This window comes from Dipodomys ordii, unplaced genomic scaffold (assembly GCF_000151885.1).
Source record: "Dipodomys ordii isolate 6190 unplaced genomic scaffold, Dord_2.0 Scaffold205, whole genome shotgun sequence".
Taxonomy (NCBI): domain Eukaryota; kingdom Metazoa; phylum Chordata; class Mammalia; order Rodentia; family Heteromyidae; genus Dipodomys; species Dipodomys ordii.
The window spans coordinates 1,301,725-1,322,506 of NW_012267421.1; the positions used below are offsets into that span (position 1 = coordinate 1,301,725).

A 20,782-nucleotide genomic window follows, 5' to 3' on the forward strand; every position below is an offset into this window, starting at 1 on the left:
TACTCAGGAGGCTGAGATCTGAGGATCTCGGTTCAAAGCCAGCCCGGGCAGGAGAGACCGTGAGACTCCTATCTCCAATAAACCACCAGAAAACCGGAAGTGGCGCTGTGGCTCAAGTGGTAGAGCGCTCGCCTTGAGCTGAAGAGCTGAGGGACAGCGCCCAGGCCCAGAGTTCAAGCCCCACAACCGACCAAAAAAAAGAAGAAGAATTAGGACTTGCTGCTTTTGATAATTCCACCTCCAAATGTCCTTTCAAGGTTAACTTGGGTCTGGGCCTCCATGGTCTTAGTAGACACCACATGAAAAATTTGAACAAACAACACCACCACTTTTCCCTTCTGCCAGCTTCAATTACATCACACCTGAGTTTCTGTTTTAATTTCTGACTCAATTGGCTCACATCTTGACTTCCTTATCTCTTTCTATTTAAAAAAACTCACTGACTTAAAACAAGGGTTCAAGGATTGCATTCATCAGATGAACTGATGTCAGTTTCAGCCAAGAGTGGAATCAGCCCCCTCTCCTAGTCACGCCCTGAAAATACCCAGGAGCTCTGTCTCCACCTCCGTGGCCCCTCCCGCCCTGGGCCTCAAATGGACATTCCACCCTTGGTGTAAGTAGGGTCAGTGTGCAGTTAGGCCCTTCTTCCCAGGGGTCAGTCCAGTTTCAACCAAACTGAAGCACCCATACAGCTGAAACACGTCTTTCATCTGACCTTCATGTATGTGGATCACATCTCATACATATACTTAAAATTATAAGATGGGATCTCATACACGTGTGGATCTGTTCCAAGAATCTGCCCAGTCACCACCTCTCAGGTCCCTGACATCAGCGCCCTGTCCTCACTGGGAACTCCCATGTTGAACCCTGAAATATGATGACCACGAGCTCCCTAGCCACCTTGCATAAACTGTCTCCTTGCTTTACCATGTGTGTGGATGTGTGTATATATGTGTACATGTGTACATATGCATGTGGTGTGTCCATGGGTGCATATTGCATGTATATATATGTGTGTATGTGTATATGTATATGTCTGCATGTGTGTATGTGTATGTGTGCATGTATACATGTAGATGTATATGTGTGTGTCTATGTATGTCTATGTATATATGCATGTGTATGTGCACAGTGTATATGTGTGTGGATATGTAGGTGTACATGTGTGTGCGTATGTGTATACGTGTATTGTGATGTATATATATATGGTATATGTGTATATGAATGTGTATGTCTATGTGTGTATGTATGTGTGCACGTGTGTATATGTGTATATGGATGTGTATGTGTCTATGTGTGTATATTGTATGAATATGTGTATGTGGTGTATACATGTACATGACCATCACTGGTAGAAGAGGTGGTTCAGAACTTGGGCTATGAGACAAAGCCCCTGGAACTTCATGCTTCCTGGCCGGCAAGACTCTATGTGACCACACAAGAGTTGGCCGAGGCCTAATACCCAACATGGCAGGAGCCACAGCCTCTGCCTGGTCTTCCTGCTGCCGAAGGCAGGGGCCTGGCACTGTGCTGGTGCGCAGTGCTCCATAGAGATTTGTACAAGGGAAGCAAGGCAGTAACTGGTGACTGGAGATCATGAGCCTCTCATAAGTCAGAATTCCCCTGACTCCTAAATTCTTAAATGAACACAGAAACAGCCAGATTCATCAAGGCATAGGCCCCTTATCCCCATGAGTCACTAGAGGATTTAAGATCGACTCCTCTCTCCAGGACGAACGCAATACAAATGGAAGACCCTGTCTATAAAGGACAGTTGGGACCTGAGCGCTACATCTGAAACAGAGGATGGATGAATAGGTCACCATCTTCACTATAGCTATCAACCTAGCACGCTGTGTCTGCGGGTGACAGTTATATTCAGCATATCCAATAGGTTAAATCTATAGACTTTGCAGTTTTTAGGATGCCTTAAAAAAGTCCTATTGACTATCCATGCAGAAGACACTGCTGAGTTTTAAAAGGTGTTTCCCACTAAGATCTCCTTGATGTCAGGAAGAAAATCAGTGTGTCTCTGTGGTCATCTTCTGCTCCTGATCATTGCAGCATGTCAAATTGAATTGGTTCGGCCTTGACGAGTCCAGACCCAACTTGGGAAGGAATGCTGGACCATGCAAGTCATTTCAATCGCTCCAGGAAGACTTATCCCCAAGAGCCAGAAGAGGCAAGCTAGCTCCTTCTGACCTCCTCAGCCCTGCAGGTATATTTGGTTTGCCTGTGTCCTATTCACTGCAGTTATCAATTGCTGTATAACAGAATGAGGGCTCAGAGGTAGGACTTCCACAAGGACTCTGGCTCCTCACAGCAGGCTGACAATGGTCGAGGAACAAGGGTCCCACAGGCAGCAGGTGGAAGGTTCCCCACCCCCTACCCCGCCCTACCTCTGTGGATGGAGCTTTCCAAGTCCAATCATATTTCTACCTCAGCCTGCCCCCTCCCCCAGTTCAGAGGGAGAGGATGCAGATTTCTCATCTTGTAGGAGGTTTGTCACATCACATGGAAAGAAAAATGTGTGGGAAGGAGATTGAGATGCAAATATTTTTGGAAAACAAAATCTGCCATATGTTTTCAGGGTCTGAGTTTAGGCAACTCCAACTCTTCATATTGCACAGCACAGGAGCAGGCTCAGGGCTGCGATCCCAGCCAGCATCACTCACAGGAAATTCCTCCTCCATTTCTCGCCCCTGTAGGATTCTTTCCATCACAAGGGAATTTTGCATTTTAAAGTGCTTTGAAAATATTTCGTTCAGTATTTCTATGTATCAAAAAAAAGTGAGAGAATATTCAGTTGATTCTGGTCTACCTCTTGCCTGGAACCCAAAACTTCATCCTAATTTTATTCAAAGAACATACAAGAGAGGGTAAAGGAGACGCTACTCTGAGTTCAGCAGCCTGGCTGCATCTCTTTGGCCTTCCCCGTGAACTAGGGACCTGGCAGAAAACATACTGTATCTCATTTATGTATAAAATGGCAGGAATTTCCAGGCACCAGTGAGCTAGGCTGATAATCCTGGTTACTCAGAATGCTAAAATCAGGAGGCCTGAGGTTCAAAGCCAGCCCAGGCAGGGAAGTCTATGAGACTCCATCTCTAAAATGACCAACAAAAAGCTGGGCTGGAGATATGATTCAAGTGTGCTGACAATTCAAGGGAGGTGAGATTGTGGGTTCCCCTCCCACCCCACCAGCCCCCACACCTTCCAGAAAGACGGAAATAACAGCCACACTGGTGTATTGTTGCTTCGCAGTCGTGTACTGTTATCTGGTAAGGACACATGCTGTCTTACATCCATGAAGTTCTCCATAGCAGACTGCAGAAATACATAAATCGAACTAGAGCACTGGGCAGCTCTGCCCCAGCCCCGCCCCCTCCCAGGCTCTGCCCTGACCCAGCCCATGACTCCACCCCTGACTCCGCCCAATCGTGGCTCCGCCCCTGACCAGGTTCTGCCTAGGTCTGGCTCATGACTCCGCCCCGATCCACCTCTGACTCTGCCCCTGTCTCCACCACACACCAGGTCCCCTGGAGCCTTGATTCTCCAAGGCTGTGATGTGCACAGGACTCTGCTCGATTGTTGCCTCTAAGCCCCTGATATGTAGAAATCTTATAGCTACCATCATCAGCATACCTTTTTTTGTGTATATGCCAGTCCTGGGGCTTGAACCCAGGGCCCAGGTGCTCTCTGAGCTTTTGTGCTCAAGGCTGGTGCTCCACCACTTGAGCCACAGCTCCACTTCCTGCTTTTTGGTGGTTAATTGGAGATCAGAGTCTCACGGGGCTGGGCGCTGGTGGTTCACACTTGTAATCCTAGCTACTCAGGAGGCTGAGATCTGAGGATCACAGTTCAAAGCCAGCATGGGTAGAAAAGTCCATGAGACCCTTATCTCCATCATTGGAGATAACTAGAAACCAGTAGAAAACCGGAAGTGGTGCTGTGGCTCAAGCAGTAGAGCGCTCGCCTTGAGCTGAAGAGTGCCAAGATAGTACCCAAGCCAGAGTTCAAGCCCCATGACTAACAGAGAGAGAGAGAGTCTCACAGACTTTCCTGCCCAAGCTGGCAATCCTCAGATCTCAGCCTCCTGAGTAGCTAGGATTACGAGCCATCAGCACCTGCTTTAATACAACTTTTTACTGAGAAACATGGGAAGCAGAGGTGAGAGGTCTTGACTATTGTTGAGCATGAGGCCCTGAGAACACAGAAATCCCAGCCACCAGCCCAGCCCTCCATTCAACCTCTTTCCCATCTTCCATAATCTATCCTCTCCAGGCCAAGCTCCTAGTAGTGCAGCTCAGGCTAAACCTTCCCTGGGTAGCTACACCTGAGCACGGCCACGTAACAGTGCCCCACCCTCTACCCTTCCCAGGCACACAACACATTCCCCTGCCCACCTCTGCCAGAAGAGGGGATGGTTCATCCAGCCCACACCAACCAAGTGCTGCCTCTCCCTGCTCAGTCCAGCTCATCCACAGGACCCCTGGATGCCCCCTCCAAGGCAGGAAGCATATGCTGAAGGCGTTGCTGTGAGTCTCCAAGCCTCCAGTTCCCCTGCTTTTGATACTATTATTTTTTTCCATAATTGCTTTTCTCAAGGAGAAATTATTCTCCACTCATTTAGGGAGGCAGTTTAAACTCCAGGATGGAACTGCCCAACTACAAGATTTGGGGCAGTAATCCCTCTCCCCTTCCCCCACCCCCACCCCCACATACACAGGGTGGGAGATGCTGACCCATGGTAACAGAGCCTCTGGTAGGTCTAGAGTGGATAAACAGGTGGAAGTCTGCACCATCCTGCCTCCCTGTGGCCTTACCCAATAATACATGTGGTCTTTATTCCCTCATGACCACTGTGTTTCTTTCTTCTGTACCCTCCACACCCTTGCACACAGGCTCCCACCCAGGGCAGCCAAGCTCCTGGTATTCATAAACCAGCTGGCCATCAAGGCCAAACTGCCCTGGATTACTTCAAGTGGCCTCCAACTCAAGGTTATCCATGACTCCCCATCCTCTTGGACATTTCATTCTTCTGCAGTTTTTGAGGGACAGGGATGAAATCCGACTTCCCAGCTCTGCCTCTCCTGTGGCTACCAGGGACATGATCCCAACTGAAGTCAGACTCATCACAGTCAAAGAGGGAGCCAGCCAGGTAGGGGGCCTCAGGCAGGACCCAAGGCTCAGGAAGCACTGTGTAGACCACCAGCAGCACCAACTCCAGCAGCGCCTCCCCCTACCCAGAGGCTTCTCTGGACCCCAGGGCCCCAAACCACATAGTACAGTTCCTGCTCCATGGTCAGATCGCACTCCACACAAGCTGGCAGGGCTTTTGCATCTGTCTGTGTGGCTGGCTGCACACTGCATTCCCACGGTGAACCAACAACAGTTCAAAATGACACGCTGAGATTTCATTTTCCTCCCTAAAAGACCTCAGTGTTTGCCTCTGTGTGCAGGCGACCAAAGACTTGGGAGCTAATGCAACACATTACTTCTTCCAGGACACTGCACTAAGTGTCTCTCTCCCCCCTCTCTCTTTCTCTCTTTTCTCTGTCTCTCTTTGTCTCTGTCTGTCTGTCCTCTCTCTCTCTCTCTTTCTGTTATATGCATTTTCTCACATCCTTACTGATCTCCAGGTAATAAGTTATCAAGTGGGAAGTATTCTTCCAACTCAGCCACACAGCTTAGAAGTCACAGAAGCCACGTGCAAGATGAGCCTCCTTTATCCACACAGGGGCTCCCAGCTTCAGGCTTCAGGACTGCCCCCGCCTCCTCCTCTGACAGAGTCAGGAACTCCCCAAGGGGCACACGCTACCCCCTGCAGGGCTCAGCTATGGCCCCAGGGTATTCATTTACTGGACCATCCTTGAAAAGAAAGGAACAGGAGCATATTCACCATCCTCCCTGAGCTGTGGGATAAAACTTATTTGGGAAATGATGGTTCTGTTTCCACTTCTAACAGGGCTAACGGGGTGAGCCATACAAGGGTGGGCTCTGGGAAACCAAGGTGTTCTGAGAGAGCAAAATAAATGTACTCACGGGAGAAGCGGGCAAGAGGCCTGGCATTCTTGTCTCCAGCTTCATTCGCAACTGGAATAAAAAAAAAAGATATAATTAAGAACAAAGCACATGTGTCCACAGAACAGGCCTAAGCTGTGGAGAAAAGAAAGAAAGCATGATCAGGTAGAAATGCTAAGTTTGACTCACTTTAAATCTCACTTTTCATTCCCAGAAAGATGATACTGAGTTGTTTAGGGTCCACACTGAAGGCCGACATAAACAACTGAAAGAACACCACAGCCACCAACAGGAGGAACACTGTCTCTGCTTAGATCAAAAACAGCACTCAAGGCTCAGGGAGGGTGCAGATGCTTGCTGGAAAGGCCCTCACTGTGGGAGAGAGAAATGGCCTTGGCCATACGGAAGAAATGTCCTGAATTCAGTGCATCCTTTCACAAAGAATGAACAGAGCCAAAAAGGACTTTAATGTCTGCAAAGGTAGATGTTTTAAAGCTCACTATGTTTTGGATGATTTTTCATTCAACAAATTCAATCTCAGGCTACTTTTGTAAATCTGGCAATCCGTATCCCCAGCATTGTGTCAGCTTACTTCACTGTTATAGAGGAGACATGTCTAAGATTGGCCAGCAGGGGGCAGTGAAGGCACATCCAGCCCATGGAGCACATCCAGCTCCCCAACACCTCCCTCAATTTGAGATCAGAGAGAAAATGGGATAACTTGGCCCTGTACCGAACACTTTAAAAAGGAAAATATTCTCAACTTATCCAAGGGTACAGGGCCACCTATGAGAAATGGCCATCTTGTTTCCTTCCTCAACCAAGAGATTCTCATTTCTATTCCTGCCTAAGCAGGGGGACTTCACAGCCTGGACCAGGGGCCAGGCATTCCCAGGTGAAAACTGTAATCAGGCCTTCGTAGCCTCTCACTAGGGTGAGTGTGGGAAACATGACTTGCTACCAGCACTTGAAAAACTCAGGTAGTGGCAAGAGTTTTCCAGACTCAGGGTTATGGTATCACAGAGGGAAACGAGTGGGGAAAGGAAGAGGAATGAATCACAGATGGCTTGCCTGGCTGTTTTTGTTCTGTTGTTTTTGTGGCAGTGGTTTGGGGGTTTGAACTCAGGACCTTGCACTTACAAGGCAAGCACACTATCAAGCAAGCCCCAGCTCTAACTCCTCTGTGTGTGTGTGTGTGTGTGTGTGTGTGTGTGTGTGTGTGTGTGAAATATACACATATGGTTTTGACACTCTATCTGTCAAGGGATAGTCTCAGCCCTTTTCATGTTTGTTTATTTGGGGACAGACTCTTGTGCTTTTTGCCCAGGGCAGCCTCAGACCACAATCCTCCCACCTAAGCCTCTCCCATACATAGCTGGAATTACAAATGTGTATGCTACCACAACCAGAAAATTGTTTCCTTTAGGCACCATAGAAGAAGAAAAAAAAATGGGATGGTATTTTTTTCTCTCTCTCTCATTTTCTTCAAGATCTTTGCGGCAGACACTGATGGCCTGCTTCAAAAGCAGAGTTGCAAAGGCCACCTTGTGGTGAAGACAAGAGTGACTCAGAGCTTCACACTCAGCCTGAGACCCCCACACCCTCCCACACTCGCCAAGGTGGGAGTGTGTCCCAGACCCGCTCACGCAGGAGAAGCAGAGTTCAAGACTTAGGTCTGTGGGTGCCATCAGAGTTCCCTGCACCCACCCACCCCCAGCACTGGTTTCCTACAAGTTCAGGTCTTGAAGCCCCATGCCCACAGACACAACCCAGCTCTGCTGGCTGGAATAAACACCCGGCCCACAGGCAATGCTGCTGCTGGAACAGTGGCACAGACATCTTTCCAGCACCACCACACCCACGGAGACAACTTATTCGCAGAGAGGAAAGTTCATTTTCCCTCTGTTTCTAGCACACCATCAAGTAGGTTCATTGTTCTAGGCCTTCATGGGGTTTCTGGATGGCAAGAGGGGGTCCTTGGCAGAGAAAAACCACTCTACTCACTGCCAGCAAGCCGCAATCTGAGGAGGAGGTAAGTGAGGCCACAATCCTGCCCCCCTCCCCGAAGAGCACGCACCCCCCTCCCCCCCCAAACCAGGCCCAACTTCTAAAAGTTTAGCTTAAGAGCACCCTCCCCCATCAGGCCCAACTTCTTGAAGTTTAACTTCCCACAGTGCCACCTAGCGGACAAAGTCTTTAATACGTGTGTCCAGAACAGCTAGCTCTTTTTGCTAGAGCATCTGTCAGAGCCGTCACCCACCAGGACTGCTGCTGACCTTAAAACTACTCTTCCCACCTCTCCCCTCCCCACCCTGGCCTTCTGCCCCTCCCCTGGGGACATCTAGCTGGCCAACTCCTGCTCATGCTTTGAGATCCAGGCCAACCACTCCTTTTACCACCTCCATCCCTGATGCCCCTTCCAGATCTGTGGTTCTCGAACCAGAGGACATCATGCACCTCCCTGGAACACTTGTTAAATGCACAGGGCAGGTTTGTTCAATAGCTCCCACCCCAGGAACCTGAACCCTGCTGCTGATCATCTGGTATGCAGTATTGGTCATGGCTGCTCCAAACTATCAGCCACCACCGCCCAGGAGGTCTTGCTCTTGGTCTTGCCCAGGCCTGCTGGTTCTGGATCCTTCTTTTCACACTTCCCGCATCGCTGGGATGACAGGTTCCATTTGTCAGGTGCAAGTAGAGCTTGCATTTGGCAAGATGCTCTGCAAGTAATGGGGCAGATGGACAGAAAGTTCATGTGCCACGTTGCTATATCAAACACAAGCTCCCAATCCAACAGTGAGGCACACACTAAATGTGCATAGATGCAGACATAGAGATGAAAACTCCATCAGAGAGGGGACAGGAACCTTACTTCCCCTGTGCTGGAGGTTGGGAAGCTTTCTGACTTTTTAAATACTTTTTTCATATAAATTTAATGGCTTATAATAAGTATTGCTTAGTTTATAATCAGAAAAGTACTTTTACTATTTATTTTGTGCCATTTCTGGGACTTGAACTCAGGGCCTGGGCTCTGGCCACAAACTTTTGCACTCAAGGCTAGTGCTCTAGCTTGAGCCACAGCTCCACTTCCAGCTTTTTTGCTGGTCAATTGGAGATAAGAGTCTCATGGACTTTCCTGCCCAGGCTGGCTTCAAACTTTGATTCTCAGATCTCAGCCTCCTAAGTAGCTAAGATTACAGGCATGAGCCACTGATACCCAGTAGTGTTTGTGTTTTTATTTTATTTTATTTTATTTTTTTGGCCGGTTGTGGGACTTGAACTCTGGGCCTGGGTGCTGTCCCTCAGCTCTTCAGCTCAAGGCTAGCACTCTACCACAGAGACACTTCCAGTTTTCTGGTGGTTTATTGAAGAGTCTCATGGACTTTCCTGCATGGGCTGGCTTTGAACTGCGATCCTCAGATCTCAGCCTCCTGGGTAACTAGGATTACAGGTGAGAGCCACTGGTGCCCAGCTGTGTTTGTGTTTTTATTAGCATAAATTAAAACAGAGGAATTTCATTCTGATAGTTACAAACATGCACACAATGAACTTGATCTGATCCATGCTGTCTGTAATGTTCCTTGTTAATGGCTCCTAACAGTTCTTAGTGAGTTTCATTCTGCTGTTTCGCGCATACACACACACACACACACACACACACACACACATGATACTTCCATCATATTCACCCATCACCCCCTCCTTCCCTGCCCCCCACAGAAGGAAAAATATTTTATCAAAGTAGTCAAAAATAGCTGGCTATTACTCTTTCCCAGGAGTGCATATGTGTTATGATTTTGTTCACTTATGTATGAATATATATGTTACATGTGCAAAATGCACACATAGGTAAAGTACATTCTAGACTCAGATTTCAGAGTAGTCTGGGATCACAGATTCCAGAGTGCCTAAAGCCCCCTGGAATCTTCCAGAGGTTTGTCTCTCCCTCCCCTCCCCCATGTCCTAGGCCACAGACTGGAAGGGAATGGCCTGGGGACATTGACAAACTCCTGGCACTAGACCATACCCCAACCAGTGATCAGGGCCTTTCTGGGCCCCATCATCAGGCTGGGAAGCCTAAGAAAGGGCACAGTTTAGTCACCCCTCCCTCATCCTGGAAAATGCTGCTGTTTCCTCATTAATGTCCAGAACCAAGGCATGTCTCTGCCTTAGGGAATTGCCACTGGTAGGCAACAGGCAGCTATGAGGGTCATTAGGAGACAAGTGGGTAGTGAAAAATCTGTTTCATATCACTTTGGACCTTTGACACTGAGAGCTGGAGTGGAGTGAGGGGACAAGAATGGGAAGGAGGGGGGGAGGAAGGGAAGGAAGAAAGGGAGGAGGAAGAACACTATGCCTCTGCTTTACCCACTGTGGCAGCAGGATACCAGCTTGATGAAGGCGTGGTGATTCCCCTCATTCTTCTCAGGTCTACTGAGGCTGAGTCCCTGTGAGCAAGGACAGGCCTTGGGGCTTCAACAGGTGCCCCAGAAGCTACTTGGGTATGTCACTGTCTCCACAGCAGGCTTCGAGGTAATGGGCTGACCTGGTGTCTGCTGGGTGCCTTTCCTCCTTGGATGCCCAGCCACAGATCTCAAGGCAGAGAGCTGCATGGAGGCCAGTGAGAGCATGGAGCTCATGCAGAGGGCTGGGCCCTCTGCATGACTCTGCAGCCCCAGCCAAGCCCCCTGCCCAATCCAGGCCATCAGAGAGGGCAGGGGGCCATGTTGGGAAAGGTCAAGTGGGCCAAACAGTTGTGGTGGAGGGCTGGGCAGGTGCACAGTGCTTTGTAACCAAACGTAGCACCCACAACAGTGCCAGCCTTGTTTTGAAAGTGGTGGCAGCTGGGGGAGCATAAACGCAGCTGGGAGGTGGGAGGGGCAAACACAGGAGCAGCCAGCTGCCCTGGGGTGCTGGCTTCCTAGGAGGGGACCCACCTGGGTGCCAGCTTTCTAGGGGGGTCCAGTCCAAGGTGCTGGCTGGCGTCTCTCTTACCACAAGCTCCAGTCCTGACCCAGTGACCTTCCCAGGTGAGCAACTCTAGGAAGACAGGTGGCTGACATCACACACACACACACACACACACAGAGGAAGAAAGAGAATAAGGACCCAGATACCTTTCCTTGTTACTGGAGAAGCCAGTGCTCAGACCTACTCACAGGAGTTTGACTTCCCTGAGCCTTCCGCTCCCAAAGACCCAGGATGAGGGGCCAATGGGGAGACTCAGGCCCCAGGCTGCTGTGAGCCACCTCTGCTTTGGTGGTGCCAGTTTCTCAGTAGAGTTCTCCATGATACCCTGATCAGAGCACAGATATCCCTCAACCTCCTTTACCAACGCCCCCCCAACAGTATTTAGGGGACTTACTGCTAGTCTAAGCCTAGCCAAAGCACAGATTCCTGAAAGTGAAGAATGGATAGAGCCCGGGGCCTAAACACTGCCTGCACAAAGTTCAGGGAAGAAACCCACACGTGGCTCCAAGAGAAAGCATACAGAGGAGAGCATGAGAACAGTGGAGACACCGGGCAAAAAGACCATCCAGCCCATACCAGGCCCCCTTTGCTGCCCCTGGCCCCATTTCCTCCCCTCCTGCCCTCCGCAGCGCGTGTGCAGAATGCATCTGATCATGACCAGTGAGGCAGCTGTAAGTCCACTCCCTGGCACCCAGCTGGCATGTGACTGAGCCACAGGACCACACTGTGAATAAGACCATGACCCCTCATGTCACAGAGGAAAGGCAGGCTTGACCTCCACAGTGACCCCCTTGGCAGCTTCCCATGGCCCTGTGGGACCCACCAGCCTGGGAGGTGATAGGGGTGGCACACCATGGCACCTCTGTAGAGCCAGGTGGAGAGGAAACTCAGGCTGCCTGGCAGACAGCCCCACAGGGGCAGGATGAGGCTGCTGACCACAGCCCGTGCCACTGGAGTGGCCCCTGGGGAACAGGCCCCCGTCCTGCTCCAGCCTTCAGGTGACTGCAGTTTGGTGACAACTTCAACGTGATCTCAGAGACCCTCAGCAACACCCCATAGCCAGGTGACCCTGCTTTCTCCCCCGGGGACAGAGTGAGGTAGGAGCCTTCACGCTATGCTGGGCACTTAGCATCTCCAAGAGCTCAAAAACAGAGAGGCCCAGGAAACTTGAAGTGGGGAAAGGGGGGGTCAGGGAGCTTCTCCGGACCCACGTGGTACAGGTACTGTGACCCTACAGAGGGACAGCATGAGGAAAGACAGGAATGGGCAACACACGGCAGATGGCCGCACTCAGGGGCCGGGGGCTGACCTTGGAATGGACCACCAGGCCGGGTCCTGGAACACGCTGGCATGCTATTTTCACAAGTGGGTATGCTCAGAGGCAGTGTGATTATTTCTGTCTCATGAATGTTACAACTAAGGCTCAGGAGGGTTTAGGCATCTGTCCAGGAGTGCCCAGTAGTGAGACCAAGTGCAGGTTGTGGTGACAGTTGAGCCCGGCCTTGTCCAAGACAGCTTTACAGCTCCCCCACACAGGCCTCACAGGTCTCAGCCAGACCCTGTGGATGACGCGGTCTTCTGCTCTGGTTCTGGGTGGAGCAATGTTGGGCTTGGACGCCCCTCTCCTGTAGAGGGTCCCTGGGATACCTCCTCCGGGCTGCCTGAGCCTCCGGCATCTCCTGGGCCACTCCTCTGCCTGGCAACCAGGCTGTTCTGTGCGGCCAAGTGATGGGCTGCGCCCAGGCTCTGCCCCTGCAGGGCAGGCAGAGGCTGTGTTCCACTGCTCCAGCACGGTGGGACTCCACAGCTGGAGACACCCAGCCACCCTCTGCCACGTACTGGGCAGCCAGAGAGTGATTGGCTCTGAAGAGCTGGTCCCAGAGGGGAGCTCCTGGGGACCGAAGGATAGTCAGGGCCTCACAGCCCCTGGCTTCACTACTGCTCTTCACTCCCTGCCATGCTGGGCATCCAGATGAGGAAACGGAGGCCTACAGAGACTGAGCAGCTCGCCCAGGGCACCATCAGCTGCTGTGTACAGCTGGCCTGGCTGCGTGCTGCACGGCTGTACGACTCGGAAGCCACACCACACTCACCACAGGGGTCTGTGTGTGTCATGAGGATTTCCTGAGGACAGCAGAGAGGACATCATTTCCCCATGCATAGCAGAGCACAGATCAGTCAGCAAGGGCTCTGCAGAGTAGCTGGGAGACCAGGTTGGCTCAGCCTGGCGGCTGTCTGACTCCAGAGCCCACACCCCTCCCACCAGGCCTTTATGCCTTCCCAGCCTCTCCATACCAAGTTCTCCACAGCTCTGTCCACAAAGATGAAACTATAACAGAATCATGGCACTGGGGGAAGGAAAGAAGAAGATAGAGAAGAGAGGGGAGGGGAGGGGAGGTAACTTAGCCCCTTCCAATGAGAAAATCTGTGGGAAATCGATCGTGCACCTCAAATCTGCCCTTTGCACTGGAAGAAAATGCATGTGAGCCTCCCAAGGTCACAAGGTCATGCCGCAGGCACACACCGCGGGCACCTCCATCCTGCACCATGGCAGGCCTTCATGTAAAGTTGCTCTGATCACAGAAGACCAGAGCCACATCATCCAGTCGGGTGGTCCCAACCTCCTTGTGTAGCAGAATCGTTGCCTCTTTTCTGGGTAGGGCCCCCTGCACCTGACACCCATCAGAATTCTAAACTTCAAGACCTGGGGTGGAGGCTAGAGGGTGGAGGCTGGAGAGTAGAGGCTGGAGGGGCAGGGGAGCTGCTCCCAGACAGGACCAGACTCTGCCCTGTGTGGGCCCTGGGAGGGCACAGTTGCTAAGTGGAAGCCTCGGTCACTCCTGGGACCATCAGAGCACTCTGAATCCACCCTGAAGGACTCGGACTCTGTACGCTGCTCCCTGGGAGCCCTGAAGCCATGGTGACAGCCCTTGGCAACAGCCCTACCTGGGCTCCAGTGGGGCAGCAGGAATCCAGGGAGAGAGACCTCGGGGAGGAAATCCATGCCCTTCATTTGCTGTTCTGTGGAAGACACTAATTAAAACACTCTGAGCCAGGCGCCAGTGACTCACGCCTGTAATCCTAGCTATTCAGGAGGCTGAGATCTGAGGGCTGTGGCTTGAAGCCAGTCCAGACAAGAAAGTCTACAAGACTCTTATCCCCACTAAACTACCAAAAGAAAAAAAAAGACAGAAATGGAGCTGTGGCTCAAGTGAGGATCTGAGATGTTAGCCTCCAGGGCTCCCCACCACACTGCCAGGGCGCCCCAACTCCAGCCTCACTCAGTCCTCAACAGTCTGGCCTCAGGGACAAGATTCTCACAAAGGAGGAGAGCAAATCACCTCTCTACCTCAGGCGAGCAAATCATAGAGAGCCGTACTGGGGGTGGGGGGAGGGGGCACCGGGAGGGAGTGAGAGCTGTTTAAAGGAGAAATGTGCTGAGAGCAGATGGGGAACCACACACTCAAGGAAGAGATGGGTAAGAACTCATGCAAGGGCTGGGAACATGGCTCAGTGGTAGAGTGCTTGTCTAGCATGCATGAAGCCCTGGGTTCGATTCCTCAGTACCACATATACAGAAAAAGCCAGAAGTGGTGCTATGGCTCAATTGTTAGAGTGCTAGGCTTAAGCAAAAGAAGCTCAGGGACAGTGCCCAAGCCCTAAGTTCAAGCCCCAGGACTGGCACACACACACACACACAAAAGAACTCACATAAATGGTGCCAGAGAAAAGCTGTCCCCCAACACTGTAAAGGTCAATGCATTAAAAAAAAGATGGGACCCTGACTACTTAAGAGCCTGAGAATGGGAGGTTTATAGTCTGCAAGACTCCATCTCAACAGAGGGGAGTGGAACATGGTGGCACATGCCTTCAATCCCAGCTACAACTGTAAGCCTAAACTATGTAGATGGCAGTCCAGGGGCATACTCTGACAGAAAGAAAGACCCTATTTTTTAAAATAACCAGTAACAGAGAGAGGGAGGAAGGGAGGGGAGAGAGAGGGAGAGAAGGAGGGAGAGAGGGAGAGAGAGAGAAAGAGAGAGAGAGAAAAGACCTGGAGCTGTGGCACTTGCCCAGCAAGTATAGGCCCTGAGTTCAAATCCCAGTATGGTAAAAAGAAAACATGTTTCATTATTCAGCGTACACAAATTCTAAGAATAATACTATAGAATTTATAGTAGAGAACACAATAGATTCGATACTATAGAATAGATTCTATAGTATACAGATTCTAATAGAGAGTATAGAGATTCTATAGTATAGATTCTATATCTATACTTTAGAATCAGCCACTGCTGCAGAGAGTGTGAAATGGAGCAGACATTCCAGAAAGCATTGACTGTTTTATAATGACATTAAATACACCTAAGGCAAATATTTCTATAATTTAAAAAAAAGTTACACAAAAGATGTCCACAAATGACACCAAAATCACCTTCAGTGGGTAAACAGACAAACATCATTCCATTACACACTGGAATACCCCTCATCCACGGGAAGGAAGCACACTACAGATGTGGGCCACCACAGGGATGCGTTTCCTCATCATCTCACTGAGTGGAAAAAGCCAGTCTCAAACTTTTACATATGATAGGATTCTATCATGCAGCGATCTTTGAAAAATAAAAATCAGATTATGGTGATACTGTTGTTCAGGAGTTAGCAGCACAAATCCATATCTGATTCCCTCATACCAGCAATACACAACTAGAACACTTTTCAATTAGAAGGTGCAACTTTTCAAATGGTATCTTCTACAAGCTTGTCAAAAATTTTACAAGGGGCCAAGAAATGAATCTAGCTATCCCATCAAGAGCATGATGGAGAATATGCTTGGAATTTAGTTAAAAGGTGATAAAGAAGGCAACTGTGCTCCTGAGCAAGAAGACTTGGGACAAATAAAGAGAGTCGGGATCATCTGAGAAAGTATCTGAAAAGCCTGACACGAATAAGTGATACAGAAATGTTGTTGAATAAATAAATCAAAAATTCCTACAAGGCTTTTCATAGAACTTGACAAGCTTGTTCTAAAATTTATAAGGCAGAACAATGGTCCAAAATTAACCGAGGTGATCTTGAACAGCAGAGGTGGGAGGGAAGAGAACGCTCACTCTAGCTGGTGTTGGTACTTCATTATGAAACCATCAAAGCAATGTCCTTGTCCACCTAGAAATAGGTGGAATATTCTACATATCAGAGCCAGCACTGCAAGTTAATGAGTGCTGGAATTCTTATTCATCCAGAGGATAAACTAAGATGTTCACAGCTTTGAATTCCAGGCAGAATAAACATATCACACAGAAAGCAAAAGGGAAGGAAAGAAGGAAGGAAGGAAGGAGGGAGGGAGGGAAGAAGGTAGGTAGGAAGGAAGGAAGGAAGGAGGGATATTTTTTTAATGTGATTTTCTCAGGATTTTTTTTCTTTTTCTTTTCTTGTTTTCTCTTTTTGGTGCTGGTTCTGGGGCTTGAACTCAAGATCTGGGCTCTGTCCTTGAGCTTTTTTTCTCAAAGCCAGCACTCTACCATTTAGACTACAGCTCCGCTTCTAGCTTTTTTCATGTGTGATTACTCAGAGATATTAGTCTCAAAAACTTTTCTTCCCAGGTTAGTTTCAAACCATGATCCTCAGATATCAGCCTCCTGAGTAGGATTACAGGCATCTGGATAGATAGGATTTTTTTCCCCATCCTGGGGCTTCAACTTACGGACTCAACACTGTCCCTGGGCCTCTTTATGCTCAAGGCTAGTGCTCTATCACTTGAGCAGCAGCATCTCATCTGGCTTTTTCTGAGTAGTTTACTGGCACTAAGAGTCTCGTGGACTTTTCTGTCCAGGCTGGCTTAGAACCACAATCCTCAGATTTCAGTTTCCTGAGTAGGTAGGATTACAGATGTGAGCCACCAGCACCTAGAGAATTTCTTAACCAGTAAGATGCTGACTACAAAACAGAGGAAGGCAGATCAGAAGAGATGAGGTAGACAAATAACCAAGTATTTTTTAAAACTCTGCACAGGGCAATTCAAACCAGACTAGATCATGTTTGCAATTCATGTCAACAAGGTACCAGTATCCCAAGTTCATACAGAATGCCTGTAGATCAACACGGAGCCACAAATACTTCAGAGAACAGACACTGGTGACCTCACACATAACAAGGGGACTGCTATCTGCTATCTGCACTGTCACTATGGTCACGGCACTGTCACCACAATCACGGCACTGTCACCACAATCATGGCACTGTCACCATGGTCATGGCACTGTCAACACAGTCATGATGCTGTCTCCATGGTCATAGCACAGTATGGAAGTGGTCTCTGGAGAACAGTGGCTGTCACCTGAGCCACTGGCAGGTGCTCACATTCTCCTCTTCCTGTGGACCCACCTGATCACAGGCAGTGGCCCCGAGCCTGTGGGCCCAGTGAACCTCTTCTCTCTACAGGCTGACTCTCCTGGATGTTTGTTAGAATAATGGGAAGCTGACCCTCAGCTTCTTCCCTACAAAGATAGAACAGGCTCTGGGTCACACAGACCTGAATGACAAAAGAGATGCTTAGTATTTCAGGTCAGCAAGGGCCTTCGGATGTGAGCTGAGGCACCCAGGGCTGAAAGCTGAGGGACTGAGAGTTTTGGGGCTTCAGACTTCAGGGCTTTGGGCTTTGGAGCTGGATGTAGAGAGAATGAAGCCCATCTCGAAGCCTTTGGAGATGAGGTCTTGTGTGTTGGTGGGTTTCCAGGGAGACACATTTTACAAAAGCTACTACGAGAGAGGCCCTCCCTGCACAAAGAGAGCCACATCCCACTCCTGTGCTCAGCCGCTCCACCTTATCCTGACAGATGACAGCACAACGTAGGAGGGAAAGGCCTCAAAGCTAGATATGAAGACAGCACCCCACACCTGGTCTGCGGGGTGAATGAATGAATGAACAAATGCAGTGCCCTTCCTTCACGCAGAGATGGAAGGAGACATAAAAGTGGCCAGACGGGGACCAAAGATGGGGTATAGAGACAATAGGGTCAGTCACGGGCATAATAAAGAATGAAAGGCACATAGTGGATCCTAAAACTTTCAGCACTCTGAACAGGAGTGGTGGTTCACACCTAACATCCCAGCTTCAGTAAAGGCAGGGCTAGGAGGATCACATTTCAAGGCAAGCCCAGACAAAAATATAAATAAGTTTAGCAATGGGGCTGGGAAGGTGGCTCAATGGTGGAGTGCTTGCCTTGCATGCATGAAGCCCTGGGTTCAATTCCTCAGCACCACATAAGCAAAAAGAAAAAAGCCGGAAGTGGTGCTGTGACTCAAGTGGTAAACCGCTAGCCTTGAGCTGAATTGCTGAGGGACAATGCCCAGGCCCAGAGTTCAGGCCCCACAAACGGACCCCCCCAAAAAAAAATGTTAACAAGATCCCATTCAGCAAACAAGCCAAGTATAGTCATACCTGCAACTCAATTACAAAAGAGGCATTGGTAGGAAGATCGTGGTCCAAGGCCAGGCAAAAGCAAGGCCCTCTCTGAAAAAAAAATCTAAAGCAAGAAGGGCAGGGGCATAAATTGAGTGGTACAGAGTCTGATGAGCAAGCATTCAGGACTCACCAAGAATAAAGGACAGACAGAAGCTGTCCACTCCAGAACCAGCCCATGGCCCCTGCGCCAGAGTATCACTCTAAGAATGGCAAACTCAGATGCAAAACAAGGAAATGGGGTCGGTCCCATGGCCTCTGTGTCCTGTGTGGGCATAGACTACTTTCTGTCATCGGGGTCTTCCTCAACCTGGGTGCTGTTCTAGTGAGTGTTCGGGGGGGCACCAGTACCCCAAGCCAGCCTCTTAATTACAGCTATAAGCCCTGACAATAACTTCTCACCCATCATGCTACTCAGGACACATCCAAGCTCAGGAGTGTTCCGAGGAGAACATCAAGGAGTGCTGTAAGTTCAAGATGGGGTGCCTAGAAAACCCTTTTCTTACCCAACCACCACCACCCTGGACATGGTTCTCAAAAGTTCCATCAGCTGCATTTAGCCCCCACCCTGAAGCAGATCTTCTTCTAATGACATGAAAAAAGTTAAGAGTCCGAGTGGTAGAGCACCAGCCAAGCAAGTAAGTAAGCTGAGCAAGCACAAGATCCTGAGTTCAAGCAAGAAGGAGGAGGAGGAGGAGGAGGAGGGTTTGTATTCTCTCGTTCCACAAATAAGCAAGACTGCAAGGATTTGAAAAGGCAATTGCAACACTAAAGAGCTAAAGAGAAAATGCTGTACACTCCAGAAGGGAGGCAGTGTGGCAAGGTAGCTGAGCGTGGCATATGGAGAGGCACCCAGGGACTACCTCAATTTGGAGGCTCCTCCCAGATTGATCCATTAGACATTAGTGTCATTTAGGCCTTTCCCTGAGGGCAGGAGCTCCACATCTGGTCCATCTGACCCAGCATCTGTCTCCAGGAAACCATGGGTGGAAGGCTCGCCATGTAGGCCAGGCGATGGCAGAAAGAAATGATTCTCAACACTGTCACCAGCCCCGCACCCTTTCCACTGCAATCTTAGAAACAGGCAGAAAGTTCCCAGAAAACTTCATTTAAGAGGGTCCCCTCTCCACCCCATAATTTTAATACTTGCTTATGTCTGAAGACCACTGACCCCAAGATTTCTACAAGTAGTAAGGAATAATAAAGTTTGGGGGGAAGACATAATGGAAAGAAATCATGCTGGTGGCTCAGCGCTCTTGGTGACAGGGAACAGAAAGGGATCTCAGCAGGAGGAATGTAGCAGCCCCACCCACCCAAATGTGGACCCTGCCCAGGCAGCTGCAGGCCCCAGCGGGTCCTCGCTGTGCCCTTGTCGGGGAAGTCTATGATGGCTGTAGGGTGCCTGGTCCAGCTGCACAAACTCGGGCCTCACCAAGATCACTGACACTGCCAGCTGGCTTTTTCCATGGATGCCCCATGAATCAAGAACAGCTGCCTGATGGCACTGTCCCCATGTGCTCTGCCCATGTGCTAGGCCCACCCTCTATGCCCACATGATGCACTTCTCTGGGGAAGCCCTGCTAAGCAGGACCCTTTCCCCCACTTCAGAGACACAGCCACTGGAGTTCCTAGAGCTCATGTAACTGTGCCAAACTGGCATAAGCCCAGCTCCAAGGGCCCCCCAAAGCCATGCCCTTTCCTATGCTAGGGTGCCCCCAAGGGAGAATGAACTGCCTCAGAAGCTGGTGGGTTCCATGGCACTGCCATTCTCTCAGGTCCAAGGGGAAAGGCTTGGCATGACTTACTGGCTTAACTTGAGTGAAACCCCACAGATGCCTTCCAATGTTTTATACCCATAAACTAACAATATCATGCAAGGAGCTCCCCAATGCACAAATCTGAACCAAAGGCCCGCATTCCCTCTGTAAGCTCTGTTCCACCATGCTCCATCCCTCCTCAAACCTCATGTGTGCCCCATGCCCCCCTCACCACCTTGCCCTGCCCACCTTCCACCCTCTGCCATCTGGAGTGACCTTGTCAGCAAATCACAACTCATTGGCCATTTCCGGCCTTGTGTTTTCTATCAGGGCCTCAGGTGTGACCAGCATTGAAAGGCGCAGCTCGCTCAATTTAAAAAAGAATAAGAAGAGAAAGAAAGAAAGAAAGAAAGAAAGAAAGAAAGAAAGAAAGAAAGAAAGAAAGAAAGAAAGAAAGAAAGGAAGAAAGGAAGAAAGGAAGGAAGGAAGGAAGGAAGGAAGGAAGGAAGGAAGGAAGGAAGGAAGGAAGGAAGGAAGAGAAAGAAAGGCACAGCTCAGTGAGCATT

At 49.7% G+C, this 20,782-nt stretch overlaps 1 protein-coding gene across 1 annotated transcript in view; it reads right to left on the reverse strand.

Moving 5' to 3' along the window:
- Nucleotides 1-20,782, reverse strand: part of Pde1c (phosphodiesterase 1C, calmodulin-dependent 70kDa) — a 250,953-nt gene that overhangs the window by 201,869 nt on the left and 28,302 nt on the right. The window contains exon 2 of the mRNA XM_013035157.1: nucleotides 6,049-6,099. Within this exon, the coding sequence (XP_012890611.1) occupies nucleotides 6,049-6,099 (51 nt within the window). The remainder of the gene's footprint in view (nucleotides 1-6,048; nucleotides 6,100-20,782) is intronic.